The sequence below is a fragment of the Thunnus maccoyii genome, chromosome 18 (assembly GCF_910596095.1).
Source record: "Thunnus maccoyii chromosome 18, fThuMac1.1, whole genome shotgun sequence".
In the NCBI taxonomy this organism is placed as follows: domain Eukaryota; kingdom Metazoa; phylum Chordata; class Actinopteri; order Scombriformes; family Scombridae; genus Thunnus; species Thunnus maccoyii.
The window spans coordinates 12,332,485-12,347,982 of NC_056550.1; the positions used below are offsets into that span (position 1 = coordinate 12,332,485).

At 42.4% G+C, this 15,498-nt stretch overlaps 1 protein-coding gene across 5 annotated transcripts; it reads left to right on the forward strand.

Moving 5' to 3' along the window:
- Positions 1-389: 389 nt before the first annotated feature.
- LOC121883740 (nucleus accumbens-associated protein 1) lies at positions 390-15,201 on the forward strand. Of its 5 annotated transcripts, none has more exons than XM_042392210.1 (9): positions 994-1,488; positions 5,986-6,139; positions 7,530-7,802; positions 8,393-9,023; positions 9,193-9,363; positions 10,243-10,348; positions 10,530-10,627; positions 12,499-12,762; positions 13,137-15,201. In XM_042392210.1, exons 2-9 carry the CDS (start codon positions 6,014-6,016, stop codon positions 13,151-13,153), a joined length of 1,686 nt encoding a protein of 561 aa, XP_042248144.1. In that variant the 5' UTR covers positions 994-1,488; positions 5,986-6,013; the 3' UTR covers positions 13,154-15,201. The 5 variants fall into 5 exon arrangements, 4 of the variants coding, with proteins under 4 accessions (XP_042248142.1, XP_042248144.1, XP_042248143.1 ...); XR_006092262.1 differs by having other exon boundaries at positions 995-1,488; positions 12,499-13,223; positions 13,386-15,201; XM_042392208.1 differs by lacking the exon at positions 994-1,488 and adding an exon at positions 390-868 and having other exon boundaries at positions 12,499-15,201.
- The last annotated feature ends 297 nt before the right edge of the window (positions 15,202-15,498 follow it).

A 15,498-nucleotide genomic window follows, 5' to 3' on the forward strand; every position in this document is an offset into this window, starting at 1 on the left:
TGCTGCAGGCATGCTATTTTGAAGACATTTATTCATAACTCCATTACTCCAGAGGTGAATTTATTTCTATGTGTAGCCTACTGTCGGCATATATGAAATATGTATGATGGTTGAATATCTGCTTTGCTTCCAGCTTCACATGGGTATGAATAAATGCATACAAGCATAGATGCACAGAAGAATGAATATTAATGCACAGTCACATAAATGGCCTTACAGTTAGGCCTCAGTATACTTTGTAGGGCATTATAGATAATGTAACTCCGTGTTTTATAGCAAACTATCAGCCAGACACAGGTATGTACAGTATGTATATGTATGTAGGTGTATAGCACCCTGCAATTTGCACGGTTTCACTGTTTACAGCCACCAAGGGCGCGGCTTTATCCCTACTTTATATGCGCGCAGCGAGTTCACTCAAGTTAAATAAGTACACATACACACACGCGCGCGCGGCCTACTTTTCCCAAATCTATCGCTCATATGCAGAGAGAGAGAGGGAGAGAGAGGGGGGGAGAGAGCAACTCAAAGAGAGAGAGACGTTTCTCATTGCAGGCTGCTGCTGTTGCTGTGCCAATGCGCAAACAGTCTACGCCGTGGGATAGGTCTCCCCAAATTGAGGCTGCGCTCGAAACGATCATGCGATTGAATGACGAGCGCGTCATGCTTGTCTTCCTCCTCTTCTGTTCTGTGCGATCAGTGGCTCTGTGTTCCGCAATCCCCTGGGATACCGTACCGCCCTCGATGGCTCTGCTATCGGCGTCTCGCTCACACTGAATGGCTGCCTGGAGCAAGGGAAAGCGGGGAGAGAGAGCGCTGCGTCCCCTCCTTTGAACCAACGCTCCGCATCAACTTCCCAGCGAGGGGGGTGAGTGTCTTCTTGTCTGCCGTTGTGCGAGGCGTTCTGCCGGGGTCGTCTCAGGATCCACCGGCGGCGGCAGAGGAGGGGTGGGGGGTTGTATGAAGTGTGGGAGGGGAGAGGAGTCTGTGCCGGTGTCCTTAGTTAGCGCCGTGGGTTTGGGTTGAACGATCCAGTAGATACGGGACAATTAAAGTTTGGGGATAAGTAGGGGGTGATCCTAAACTTTCTTTACCCCAGCCTTTTCAAAAGACTGAAACGTTGCTTGTTATCGGCGTGGAGAGCGGCGTCTGTTGCTAAATCGTTACTTTCATGAAGGTCTTCTCACAAATATGCGAAAACGCGATGGCAGTCGGGTTTTTTGGCACGTCAGCCCTTGCGAGCGCCGGTTGTAAAGAATTGTGCCTTGTTGTGCCCCCCTCCCCTGCCGCCCCGCCCCCCCGCTCCGTGCCGCACTGGTTCCGTCTGGCTCGCCCTCAGCTGCTGCGTGTCCTGGGATGACCTGTTGATGTCGGTAGAATGGAGAATGGCAGGGGGAGCGATTTCCCCCATCACCAAAAAATTTAAATAAGCAACATTTTGGGCTTGACAACCGGCGTCGCCGCACCGCTACCTCGTCCACACAGGCAGTAAGTGTCATTGTTTATCTTTTGAGTGGGGGACTATCGCGGAAATGCTTGACATTGTGCAGCTGGGCTGAGTGTGCATGAGGTGGATGGTGCGCCGGGGCGAACCCAAAATATTTAACAGTGCTGTTAGCTTAGCCATTAGCCACCTCTATAGGCCTGCTGCGGATGGGAGAGGGCATCAAACGTTTCAGCGCTATCAGCCACAGGGGAAAGGAGGACACATAACGACAGCCTAATACGCTGAAACTGTTTTAGATAAATGTATTGGAATGTCATTTCACAGGACGTCAACACTAACACACGGTCGCCCTCGCCGGGGTATCACCGGGGTTTGCTGCCAGCCTGTGTCGCCCCCCTCCCGGCGCCTCCCGGCTCCGCTGCCAGCAGACAGAGGAGAAGTCCCGGCTGCTAGACTGGCACACGGCGCGGTCCTATCTGTTCCCCCTATACCCGCCATCCTTTTAGGTTTAAACATTTCTGCACAGACATTTGAACACAGCTTCAGTAATAATGTATGGAGTTTAAGAAGTTTTGAGACGTTTGATGTCTGTGCTGATTTACCTATCCAGAGTCTTCCCTGTTAAGAATAATCCTGCATGTACTGTCTTGACTTGATAGGAGTAGCCTACCACAGCCATGCAGGCATGGGCACTTGAGAAACCAGGAAATGCCTATAGAGGGAAAGCATTGTGTGCCAGCTGCACCAGTGACTCTACAGTAATCACCCTCATAGCAGTATAAAAGCCCTTGCTGTATTCAAACTGGATAAACTGGAAAGTTGTCAGACAATATAAGTTCCAAAATATGTTGACAGCCCTCCCATCATAACATAACATAAGCCTTTTGAATGCGGGCGAACCATTCTTAAGGCTCAGTATGAAAAGTCTAAGGTCTTAAGTATGTTGCTTGTTTGACCTACATTCCTCTCTAGGCTGGTTGGTATGAGATCTAAGCCACAGGGGTCATTTCGGGTGGATTTCATTCTTTCACACTGGCTGCACTCTATATATTTAATAGAAGAAGAACCTGAGATGATCCCGTTCATCTCTGCAAGCCCCACAGCCCCTCCTTGCTACATAAAGACACACATGCAGACACACATACACACACACACACACGAGCACACACAGTCACATTCTCTCTCACTGTCAGGGCAAACTGTGCAAACACACCCTGCTCTCAGCCCAGTGTTTGTGTGTCTTTATGTGCACGCATGTGTGCTTACTGCGGCTCGCCAAACTGTAAACAAGCAGTATTGTCTAATGCCTGTGTGTGAGTCAGTGTGCCTTTTGTGGGTTTGTTTGAGTTTGTGTGTGCGCATCTGTGTTTTAGTATGAGGGAGAGGGAGCTTGAGTGAGACGGAGACAAAGAGAGCATTTCTCTTTACCCTGGAGCTTGGCTAGGTCCCAAATGAAAGGCTTTGGATATGATGGGGCGGCTCTCTCCAGCCCTCATCAGTCAGTCACACCAAAGTTAGTTGTATGCCTCTCACAGGGTGGGCTTCAATCAGTTTGTTCTCACAGTATCAGAGATTGTCTTTGTTTGGTATTGGTATTTTTCTGTGTGTGTGTTTGCTCAGCGTGCATTCATGCAACACTTTTAAGTGGTAAAGCATCCGTGTGAAAAGTAGCTTTATCTAGGCTATGCATGCACACTTGTGCAGTGCACCACTATATCCTCAGCTGTATGTATGTGAGAAATTTTATGACTGATATACTGCTTTATGTAAATGCTTATCTGTCTGATCTGTTGTATTCTTTGCTGTTATCTTGAGGGTAATATAGTAGATAGATAGACTTTATTGGTCCCCAAAGGGGAAACAACAATAGTCAACACATAAGAGAGAAAAAAAACATATAAAAACAAAGACAATCATGTGGGCTCAGAGGGCATATCATGCTTTTACATGTTAATCCCTGAATTCCTCCTCATGCCACTCTGTAGAATGAAAATTCAGAAACATAAAAGAATATATTTGGTATAATTTCTACATTGTGTCTTCACATATCCTATCACTGAATATGAAGCTACTGTATCTTACAGTATGAAGCAGAGGCCTGCAGACAGTGTTCATATCCACAGCAGAGGGAACATTGGTCCACTTACATTTAATATTGACAAAACATAATATAGGAATCTTTGAGAGGGCGCAGGGCAAGGGGGTATGTTTGCCTTTCACTGTTTAGAAAAGTGAATGGAAACATGCTATGCGTTGTTTGTGTAGGCCACACATTTGCACATAGAATAACAGAACTTGACCCAGTTATCTGAGGACACTGGATTTTATAGCTTGTAGAAGACAGAAAATAAAAAGGCTTTCACTGAGCCTGCTCCTGGCAATAACAACCACTGCACGGCTGAAGTGACGTATAGGATTAATGCAACGTAGATTATCCATGAATCCTTAAACAAAACTTTGTTTCGAATATCAACGTCCTGTGAGCTGGACAGAAACTCTCGATAGGACTGTGTGAAGAAATATTTGCGGCCTATGTCAACTGGATATTCCAAGGGGTGTAATTTTTATTCAGAACTACTTTTCTTCAGAAAAGAGGCATTTCATTATGGATAATTTAGCCTATTAATGATAAAAATAGACTTCCATTGGATTTAATATGTGTTTAGAAAGACTGTCAACCATTTTATAGCGTCCATTAAAGGTAGAGTCAGTCAGTCTGGAGAATTTTTGATTGTTGATATTTGAACTAAACACACAAACAAATACACCCCTCCCTTTGTGCTCCTTCAGAAGCTCCGCCCCCCCAAATTCATGGACGCTCATTGCGAAGGCAATGACAAAAAAAGTAATAGAGCCACTTCTGTTTCTCTCGCACTGTATTTAAATTTACTGAACCAAAATAGTTTGCATGTCGGCTCCACAGGAAGAAATCAACAGTGTTTGTATTTATTGATTCACTGATGATTAATAGGTTCAAAACACATACAGTGGGATATTAGTGTGATTTAAACAGCTGCCTGCTCAGATTACGCTTCACTAAACGCGACCAGAACAGACTCAGAGTGTAAAAAAAGGCGGGGGGGGTCTCCGTGAGACTGTCTCTGATTCAGTGTGCACTGATACATTTAATAAAATGGAAGTTTATCTGTTCAGTAAGAAAACACTTTCAATGTGAATTGGCCACAACCTCTCTCTCTCCAGTTCGCCAGCCCTCCCCCACCATTCAACCAATGCTGGAGACGGGAGACCATCATGTCCTCACACAGACAGCTGCTCTGATGACTTCTCCCTGTCCTGTGTATGAACACCCCCTGTTGCTGATTGGCTGGAATAGTGTTGTGTGGCTCACTCCAAGCCACTGTGTTTACGTGCCCATTTACAGAGCCAGGGCTGCGTATGACCACCAAATTTTTTTTCAGCGCACACACAGAAGGGGCAGATAGCAGACCGCAATGAGATATTTGCTTAATTTGACAAAAAGTGTATTGAATTGGAATCGCTGACTCTACCTTTAATATAAGAGTCTGAGATTCCTCAGCTGTTTTGTTTTAGGTCTCTTCTCCTTGAGTCTTTTGTCATTTAACATTTCCATGTTATATTACACCTCCCCCTCCTCACATTACCTACTGATACCCCCCTCAAACCAAAGAAACAGTCCAGGATCAAACAGTTTTTGCCATTGTTCTGAATAGGCCTGGTCAAGTTATCGCACCAGGGATAAAGTACTGTAACCTGTGTATGAACAGGGTAATGACTGTATAGTTATTTTATGGATAATCTCACAAAATCAGTCCTCATCAAACACATGCTGAGAACTGGTTGGGTACAAATGAGTTCTACCCATTGTTACTTCAACTTTAAGTGACAGCCTTTTGTGTCTTCCCTTTTCTTATCAAGTTTTTAGTTTGAATCTTTCCATGTCTTCTTGAACTCAACAAGATGGGGATCTGGCTGTGCAAGCTATGTTAAATGACTGTATGGTTGACCCAAGTAAACAAATATCTAGCACTACAACTAACAGCAATTTTCATTATCGATTAATCTGTCGATTATTTACTCGATTAAACAATTAGACATTTCAGAAAATGGTGTAAAATGTCAGTCACTGTTGTCTTAGTCCACAGCACAAAGATATCAGTTTACTATCATAGAGGACTAAAGAAACTAGAAAATATTCACATTTGAGCAGCTAGAAGAGAATTTGGGCATTTTTTCTTTAAAATGGACTTGATTTGTCATTTATCAAAATATTTGGCAATTAATTTTCTGCCGATTGACTAATCAATTAATCAACTGATCGTTGCAACTCTACAAATATCCAACATTACAGTCAACCCTGTTGATGGGTGATGTGTATGTCATTAAATTTGCAGACCAAAGTTCTTATAAAAACAGAAAAAGTCTGGTACTTTCAAGTGAAGTTGAACCCATGTTTAATAACCAGTATTATACACAGAGTTTTATGTGTATGGGGAATAACTTTGTCACTTATCTCTTTCTTGCACTCTTGTTTCTGTCTCTGTCTCTTTCCTAACAAGACCCTTTGGTGGTGTGCGTAGGCGCACCATGGCCCAGACCCTGCAGATGGCGATCCCAAACTTTGGCAACAATGTTTTAGAGTGTCTGAATGAGCAGCGGCTGCAGGGCCTCTACTGTGACGTCTCGGTGGTGGTCAAGGGGCATGCCTTCAAGGTACTGATGAGACAGCAAGTTATTATTGTTTTTTTTTTAATGGCAATTACAGTTTAGTATTGAAAATCAAGGTTAACCCTGGAGAAGTTGGTCTTGGGTGTAAACACAGATCTATTAGGAAGAACTGGATACTGGATTCAAAGATTCAAGAGCAGCAATTGAGCAATTTCTTCACAGCGGGAAGCCAGTTTTTTGGCTTCATGTGCCACTGAGCAACTTTCATAGGAATGAACGGGGCACCATCTTTGAGTTTGTTATCCAGTTCTCCTTAATACATCCATGGTGTAAACAGTTAGTCTTGTGGCTCTATGGCAGCCATGTTGCATACAGGATTGCAGGAACATATACTTCAAAAGAAATGCTGTTTGGTCTCAAAGTGGGGGCAGCTCTTGTAACTTTTCCTATTTTGTAACTTCGTAGCAATGGTGGACAATGCATCGTCCAACCTTAAATGTTGATACACTTTGACAATGTGCAGATTTTCATTCTACTATACTACTGTGGTGACTTAAATTAATTTGTCCTCTCCTGGACCCTCTTAATGGCATCTAATTTTATTTTTATTTTTTAGGGTTCCAACTTTAATGCCCTGGGTCAAAATTTTAATAACGCCAATTGTAAGAGAGCTGTCAATGAGTATGGCTTTCTTTCATAGAACATTGAGACAACTCCAAATAAGTATTTTATATTATTTATATGTTATATTGAAGATTTATTAAATTACTACACAAATAAATATATGGCTGGGTATTGAAACTCAATATTCAAATACTGACTAAATTTAATTCACCAACATTTGGCACCAAATTCTTGGTTTAATATCTGTCTTCTTTACTTAATTTAATTTATACTTTTGTCAGTGTTATACTGTTTTTTACATTTGAAAGGTTCTTGTGCAGCTGTTTTACATAAAGACAAAATTAAACACTGATTTATTTGAAAGGCTTGACTTATTGTGTTATGATATATTTTTTGGAATTGTTTTGTAGAGTAAATGCTTGCACTAAGCAAAATAAGGTATCACAAAGAGTCTAGTTTTAGTTTTGGTACCAAAAGTAAATTAGTACATTAGTTTACTGTGATCTTTTTAGACCCTGTCTTCATATCAAGGAACTCTGCATGGGTATCACTCACCACAAATACCTTGGTCGAAGCTCTGACTTAAGGTGTCTCATCGCCTGAACATCTCAGGTTTGATCCCAGCAGCAGCCAATCCCTGTGTTGAAGCATTGAGCGAGACATTGAATTCAGAAATTCTGTTTCAGTTTAAATCATTAAGTGAGAAAGGAGAGAAAATGCCTAAAATCTAAAATCCTACATTTAATCTTCAAAATCAGCTCTACTCTCAAAAGTTCTAATAGGACACCTTCCTTCTCTTCTTTTGTTTTAGGCCCATCGAGCTGTGCTGGCTGCTAGCAGTTCATATTTTCGGGACCTTTTCAGTGGCAGCAGCAATAATGGAGGTGCTAGCAACAATGAGACGAGCCCGACAGTAGTGGAGCTTCCACCAGCTGTGCAGCCCCAGAGCTTCCAGCAGATTCTATCCTTCTGTTACACAGGCCGTCTCAGCATGACAGTGGGGGACCAGTTTCTCCTCATGTATACTGCCGGCTTCCTGCAGATCCAACAGATCATGGAAAAAGGCACCGAATTCTTCCTCAAGGTAAACAGTTTTCGGTAAAAACTTGTCAAAGTAAGTAACAGAGTAGCAGGGATTATCTGAAAAAGAGAAGAGAGGCTTTTGAGTTTTCCACATTTAAATTTCCAGTGGTTTGAGTGCAATAAATGCACAAACCAAATGCCATTTACATCAATTGTTTTAAGGTAGCGGCAAGAGTCTTGGTGAAAAACAGGTCAAGCTAAACCAAAACTCTATTACAAATGTATGGGATTTGTTTCTCAGTATTTGGGTGAATTCACCATTAAAAATCAAGTTCCTATTCCAGTTTGTACAGTTCTGAAATATATATATGGTGTTCAGAGTTTGGCCAGCAGTTTGGCTAAAATGGAAAGGGTTTATTTGTGGGGGAGGATGTACTCATCGAGGAAATTTAATAGCAGTTTGCCAGTTATAACAGTTGTTGACATAACTTGTCACTGGCCAGAGTTATAGCCGGACAGGGTTCCAAAGAGTTGGAAGAACTGACGGACTAACAGAGGGTGGGTAAAATCAAAAGAGCAAACACATATCTGTTGGTGCACCGAAGTGTTCATATATGGTGACACAAAGATGATGTATACATTCATTTCTAGGTCTCCTCCCCCAGCTGCGACTCCCAGGGTCTTCACGCAGAGGAGGCCCCACCTTCTGAGCCCCAAAGCCCCGTAACACAGACCAGTAATAGTGCAGGCCGGCCCGCCTCCTGCTTGACGCCGCTCCCCTTGGTATCACGAGTGAAGACAGAGCAGCCAGCTAGCCAACCGGAAGCAGCCACTCCGTATTCGGTGGTCTGCACTCCTGTAGCCAAGCGGCTGTGGGAGGGTGGCAGCAGCCGAGACGGAGGTGGAGCAGGTTCAGGGGGCGGAGGGGGGGCCAGGAAGGCGGCCCGTTATTCCCAGGAGGCAGTGCGGGGCAGTGCCATCCAGAGCCCTGGAGCCCTCGGACTGGCCATGGGTATGGGGACCACAGCTACCAGCATGGCGGGCATGGTGGTTGGTGGTGGGCTTAGTGGCAGTGTCGGCACCAATGGAAGCTCTGCAGCAGGTCTCGGTGTGTCAGAGGGCGCCAGCCCCGGCACCCTAAGCACCTATGCCAGTGACTCACCTATCAGCTACCATGATGACGAAGAAGAGGAAGAGGGGACAGATGAATGTGCAGAGGAGCAGTACAGGCAAATCTGCAACATGTATACCATGTACAGCATGCTCAACATGGGAGCTGCAGGTAATCGGCATGAGACATAGTAATACATTTATACATATTACTTGCCTTTTTTGTCTTAAATGCTGATATTAAAGCAAATATGTGATGCAGGCATTGTTCTCTACACTCATGGGGACTGTGTGTACAAGTGATGTGGGTTTATTCTAATTTCACAGTATTGTCTCCTCAGCAGCTGGCGAGCGGGTGGAGGCTTTACCAGACCACACAGAGACACGGGGTCGGATGCGAGGCCGAGACCTTACATGTCTCCCTGCAGAACTCATCGCTCAGATAGGCAACCGCTGTCACCCCAAACTGTACGAGGAAGGAGACCCTGCTGAGAAACTAGAGTTAGTCTCAGGTATGTTTGTGTGTGAGAGAGAGCGTTTGTGCTGTCCTTACAAAAGACAAACATCTGTATGAGATTGGATTTTAAAACATACAGAATTGGTTTTTAGTGTTTTTCTAGGCCTGTAGACATTTGGAGGGTACAAGTGTAATGGTACAAAAGTACAGTTGAACAATAAAATAATCCTTCATGCACAATATACCAACATACAGGAGATCTAAACAGGACAAGGCCAACAGCAGTGATATGTATACAGTACACATATTTAGAGGAGGCTGTCCTCAAATGACAGGACTTGGCATTGGCATGCAGATTATGCGGCAACACCGTACATGTGACTCAGAGTGTTTATGTCAAGGACATCCTGTGACAATGTCTGTGTAACCTTACGAGCAGGATTACATACTTTGCAATAAATTGTGTGTTTTTGTGCGGGTGACTAAGAAAGCGAGATAAAGAAAGAAAGAACAGGAGGGAATTAACATAAGCCAGCTGGCAAGTATTTTAGGGTAGTTTGCAAGATGCAAAATGCGAGAAGAGATGTATTGCACACTACATAATAATATGAAAATGAATGAACTTTTCTGTGACACAGATGCAAAAACATGATAGATTAAAAAAAAAAGCAAAGAGCAAAAGCAAAACTTAAAACTATGACACAGTCTCCTCATTTTCCACCCAGAGCTCCAATATTTAATATATAAATACCTCATTCAAGTAAATGAAACTGAAGATCCTGATTTAATACCATATTACCCACAAAACCTGAACTCAAACCAGTCAAAAGTATCATAAAGACAGGCGATAAATGAATCATAAATGATAAGTGTCAGTAATAAATGTGTTCATTTATCTGTGGATTGTTGACATTCTTTGTATTTGTATCACCAGGTACTTCTGTGTATATATCGCGAGCCCAGCTAATGAACTGTCACGTGAGCGCAGGGACCAGACACAAGGTGCTGCTGAGGAGGCTGCTGGCTGCCTTCTTTGACAGGTTTGTTCCTTCTGTCTGCGTGTCTGGGTCTATTTCTGCAAGTGTTTGACTTTCATGTAAAGTGAGTTTTAATATAGAAATTAAAGTATTGTTTTATCTGCTGGCATACTGTAGGAGGGGTAAAAGAGCTATTTTTGTTTTCATCTGTTCTGTGGAACTCATTCTTAATTTGATGTATCAGGAATACTCTGGCCAACAGCTGTGGAACAGGAATCCGCTCGTCCACCAATGACCCGAGCCGCAAGCCCCTGGACAACAGAGTACTGCATGCAGTCAAATGTGAGTATTTGTAAAGCACATTGTGGCTGAATTTAATGATTGGCTGTTAATTGTCTAAGTTCATTTAAGTATGAAACTTAAATACATTTTCAGGCTAGTTTTGGATGAAAGTGCAAATGGAAGATGACCTGCTACCTACTGCATCTTTATAATTAGGATTAGGTAATGACTCACGGTGACCACTAGATAGCAACATTCAACCTGAGACTGAATGAATGACTGAATGTCAACACCAGACAGACTTGGTAGAAAATACTGTATTACACACGTATAAAACAGCTTAGCCAGGTGAATACATGTTCAGATGTTTATGAAAAAAGGAAAGTTTTAAACAGAAATCATATGTAACTCTTACGGCCAAAATATACCGGGCACGGACGCGGTGCGACATGTCTGTTGCAGCATGGCCGCAACAGAGTGTGTCTATTATAATCAGCTGAAGCTGCTACACTGACCATGGAAGCCACATGCACCCGGAAGGGCGTTGCATGGCTCATCTATATTTTTGGGTGGCTGGTCTATTTTTATTCCTCTACGGGTGACTATGTGGCCCTCCAACAGGTAAAACCTACAAAGAACTGTGCAAAAAAATAAGTACAATCTGTTTAAAAATGATTAGAATAAATACCTCATTGTACCAGAGGCAATGCGACGCAGCAGTGCAACCTAGTGCAATCTAGTTTATTAATTCAGTACCAGTTAATATACACTTCTGAACCCTGCATAACCAACTGCATTATCACTTGCCAAGACTCAATATGCATGCAGTGACGGAGACAGGTAGAAAACCCCGCTCCATCCTGCCTATGTGCCACATCCCTGCCTGGTGTATTCCAGCTGTTAGGATTACTCAGTAAATGAACAAATTTCCCTACATCTCATTAGTGAAATGAGTAAGACAGCAGGACATATTTTAAGTCTCTGAGCTGTTCAATTTACAAGTATAATTCAGTGTCCTATATCTCTAAAAATATGTCTTCTTAATTTTATTGTAGGGAGATAGTTATACAGTATATTACAGTATCATCTGAACTGTGTGTAAGAATGAAGGAAATTTTGGGGGAGACAGATGTGAGGAGGAGTTTTTAGGTGGTTGAGATGATTCAGAATTTTACATGCACAGTAAAATCTGAGTAAAATCTGCATGTCCCTAACCTTGTAAACAGGAAGTATTGAAGCCCCAGCAACACATATCAATACTGCAAGTGTTGCAGTGTGACAAGGAGGAGCTTTGATATGCTCTTATCCTTGCAAGTAGATGAAGTTGTGCCAGAACACAGTGGACAGATTGGCATTTAAAAAAAGTATAGAATGAGTCAGCGCCACACCACGAATTACTCATTAAGTAATGTGTATATCACTAAAAGTATAAGATTTCCGTTAAGAAGACTGTCATCAGAAAACAAACTTCAAAACGATCACAGATTTTTTTTAGGGTTAGGAGACATAGGTCGGGGACATGAGACACATTTAATGTAGTAGAATTTCAGTCAGGCTAATATGTATCAAAACCTGAGAGACAAATTTTGATTATTAAGTTGGCTGGTTTTTATAGTAGATAATGACCCAGTTTAACAAGTCATAGAGCAAATGATTTTACTAAAAGTCATTTCCTACATACAGAATATAGATCAGCTTACTGTAAAGCATCTACTACATGGTTGAGGCTGTTTTGGGTTTTGTTTGTGATATATTAAATCTACAGAGTAGTAGGTGGTAAGGAAATGGTTTAGAGCATGTTCAGCTTTTTTGGTTTTCAATCTGGCAGTTCTGTTTTTGTTGTTTAGATGCCCGTCTGCTTTATGGCACCAGTTCTTGTCTTAGTTGTAGGTGCAGTCAGTATAACTTTGTGTTTTCCTTCCTCATATCAGTTTATTGCCAGAACTTTGCCACCAGCTTCAAAGAGAGCGAGATGAACGCCATCGCAGCCGACATGTGCACCAATGCCCGGCGTGTGGTCCGCAAGAGCTGGATCCCCAAGCTGAAGCTACTGATGGCCGACAGCGATGCCTACACCTCTTTCCTTCCCGACGGCGTCAAGGCGGAGGACGACGCACTGGGAGGCGATCCGGCATTCGACCCCGCCACTCTGGAGGCCGCTGGCGGTGCCGGCATGGAGTCAGGTGGCTCTTCAGGTGAATCACTACCAGGTGTGGGCGGGGATGGAGGACCATTATTTTGAACATTGTGTCCGGGGAAGGTTGAAATTTGGTGACACACATACAAGTATTCCCCAGTTCTGCTTGCCTCCTCACTCTTTGGCCCACGCTGATCTCTTACATCTGACTGTCTATACTACACTGCAAGGGTCGACAGCTGTTGACCTGATGTAACCAGGACGTGAAAATTTAAATTTTTGCTTCATGACTGTACAATGGAGTTAGTAGAGAAAAGGGAGAGAGTAAGAGGGTGTTTAGTTTTCTCCTAACTGCCCTCTGCCTCCCCTTGTCTTTTTAAGGTGTGTAAGTGCATCCACTGTTGCATATTAAATACATTCCCTGAAGTGCAGGTGGTGGGGGGAGCTGATAGTGCAGCCTGAGGAGGAAGGGACGGCTGGATGGAGAGGCAGGGAGGAGAGGTGGCGAGTATATTGAATGTAAGTGTCAGTGGCATTTTTCTCTATGCAAGCCTGACAACTTGTGTTCCAGCCTCAGAAAAAAAGGAACTACCAGTAAAATTTAAAACAGATACATTATTAAAATGAATTAACACTACCTGTTCTTCCTCCCCTTGCATATTCCACTCATCGCCCTGCAAGTACTCTTCCATCCCACCTCACCTTTCTTGAGACCAGAGAAAATCTCTCTCCACCTGAGTGTTTCACTCTGCGGTGTCTTATATAAATATATCTCATCTTTCTCTGTTTTCTATATTTTTAGCATGTTTAAACGGAAAAGTGATCCAGAAAGAAGGGGGGAAGCTTTTTACTGAGATGATTGTAAAGAAATTTTAAGGACAACAGGTAATCAAAAGATGGTCATATTTTTAGAAGACAAACTATATTTATACAAGTGCCCACGCCTAGAATGGTGTGAGCAGAGAGAGTGGGAGGGATTGTTTTAAAAATCTTCATGTTTTATTGAAAGAGGTCTTGACAAATAAGGAAAAGTGCTATTTTTGCAGAAAAAAGGAGTATAATAAAGCAGTCTTATCATAGGACCCACAGTCATTTATTTTTATCTTTATTTTACAGTGCAGAGTGATGGAATGAGCAGTTGAACTGCTAAATTTGAAGCATTTCATCTTCTGTTCACTAACTTAGAAGGAATAATAAGACTGATTCAGCTGGCTTGACTGTTGTCTATAATAACCATTTCTTGTAAGGTTGTGAACGTTTGCCTCCTTCGATAAAACATTTGCCCACAATTCTGACAATTACTTGTAGAAATGTAAAGGTTTTATTGGTCTGAACACTCAGCTAGTTTCTTCTTTGTACTGAAATTAATAAAAATGAAAAAAAACCTGCCGGCATTTTGTGCAAGTGCAAAAGCCACAGGAAATATTTATGGAATATTGGAACGTGCCTTTTAATTGAAATTGATAAACTTTAGTCTGGTGGGTACAGTGATGTCAAGGAGGCAATATTGCTTTAAGCAAATAGGTTTCATGGTATTATCCATGTGTGTGTAAAGAAGGAGAGTCTGTATTGCACGGCTGTTTGTTTTGGTATGTGGTTTATTCATGTATCTAATGTATTTCCATGTTGTAGAACCGCCTCTTTAATATGGAAATTCAAAATGCCTGATGACAGTTTTATTTTGGAGTTTATTTTGGAGTTTGCACCTTCCATAAGAGGTAGAGTGGAGGTTTTAGCACCTTAATGAGAAGAACCAGTGGTTCATGCACCTTTTTGAGAAATGTTGTGTAGCAATTGAACCTCTTTAGGTGGAATTTGTCTTTTTTTTTCTCCATGTCTGCCTGTGTTTCTTGTGTAGAAGTGGCACAAACTCCTACTGTAAATAATCAAGAAGACTGTTGAGTTAAAACCCAAGTGTTCTTCCTTTCTGTTGCTGGAGGAGTTCGGTTACGATGAAATGTCAACAACTGACCTTTTTATGTGTAAGTTTGTGTTTGCTAGAAACCCTTTTTGAAAGCATGTTGATCTGCCTGCGGATCAGAGGTCAGCACAGGGGATTCATTATTCCTGTTGCAGGTGGATAAAAGTGAAAATGGTCTGACAGAGGAATGTGTTCTTATACTGTTTGTAGGAAAACCTGAAATGCTTTCACAGGCAACTGACTACTTTCTCTAATTGGAAAAAGCATTCTTAAAAGGCAGTCGAATCAATCTCATAGAAAAAATAGCCAGATCATGATGGATATAGCTCTTCCTATTTTCATCATTGTTTAAAAGTACAAGGATGAGTTTACTTAAAGGACCAATGTTAAGGCTTTAGTGGCATCTAGCAGTGAGGTTGCAGATTGCAACCAACTGAATACCCCTCCCCTCACCCTCCCGTTCCAACTGTGTAGAACCTACAGTGGCTCATGAAAAATGCTAAAGGCCCTCTCTAGAGCCAGTGTTTCGTTTGTCCGTTCTGTACTACTGTAGAAACATGGCGGGCTCCATGGAAGAGGTCCTGCTCCCTATGTAGATATAAAGGGCTCATTCTAAGGTAACGAAAATACAACGATTCTTATTTTCAGGTGATTATGCACCAATGAAAACCTACTTATGAATATTATATTTCATTTCTGTCCTTTCAGCTAGATGCCACTAAATTCTACACACTGCACCTTTAAACGGTTTAACCAGGAGATAAGAAGACAGAACAAAAATGCAGTACCTTGTGTAAAATGACAACAAAACCTCAGTAAGCTTTGTATTTGACTGTAAATGCCACATGAGCACCCTTCCCCCCACTTACCTCT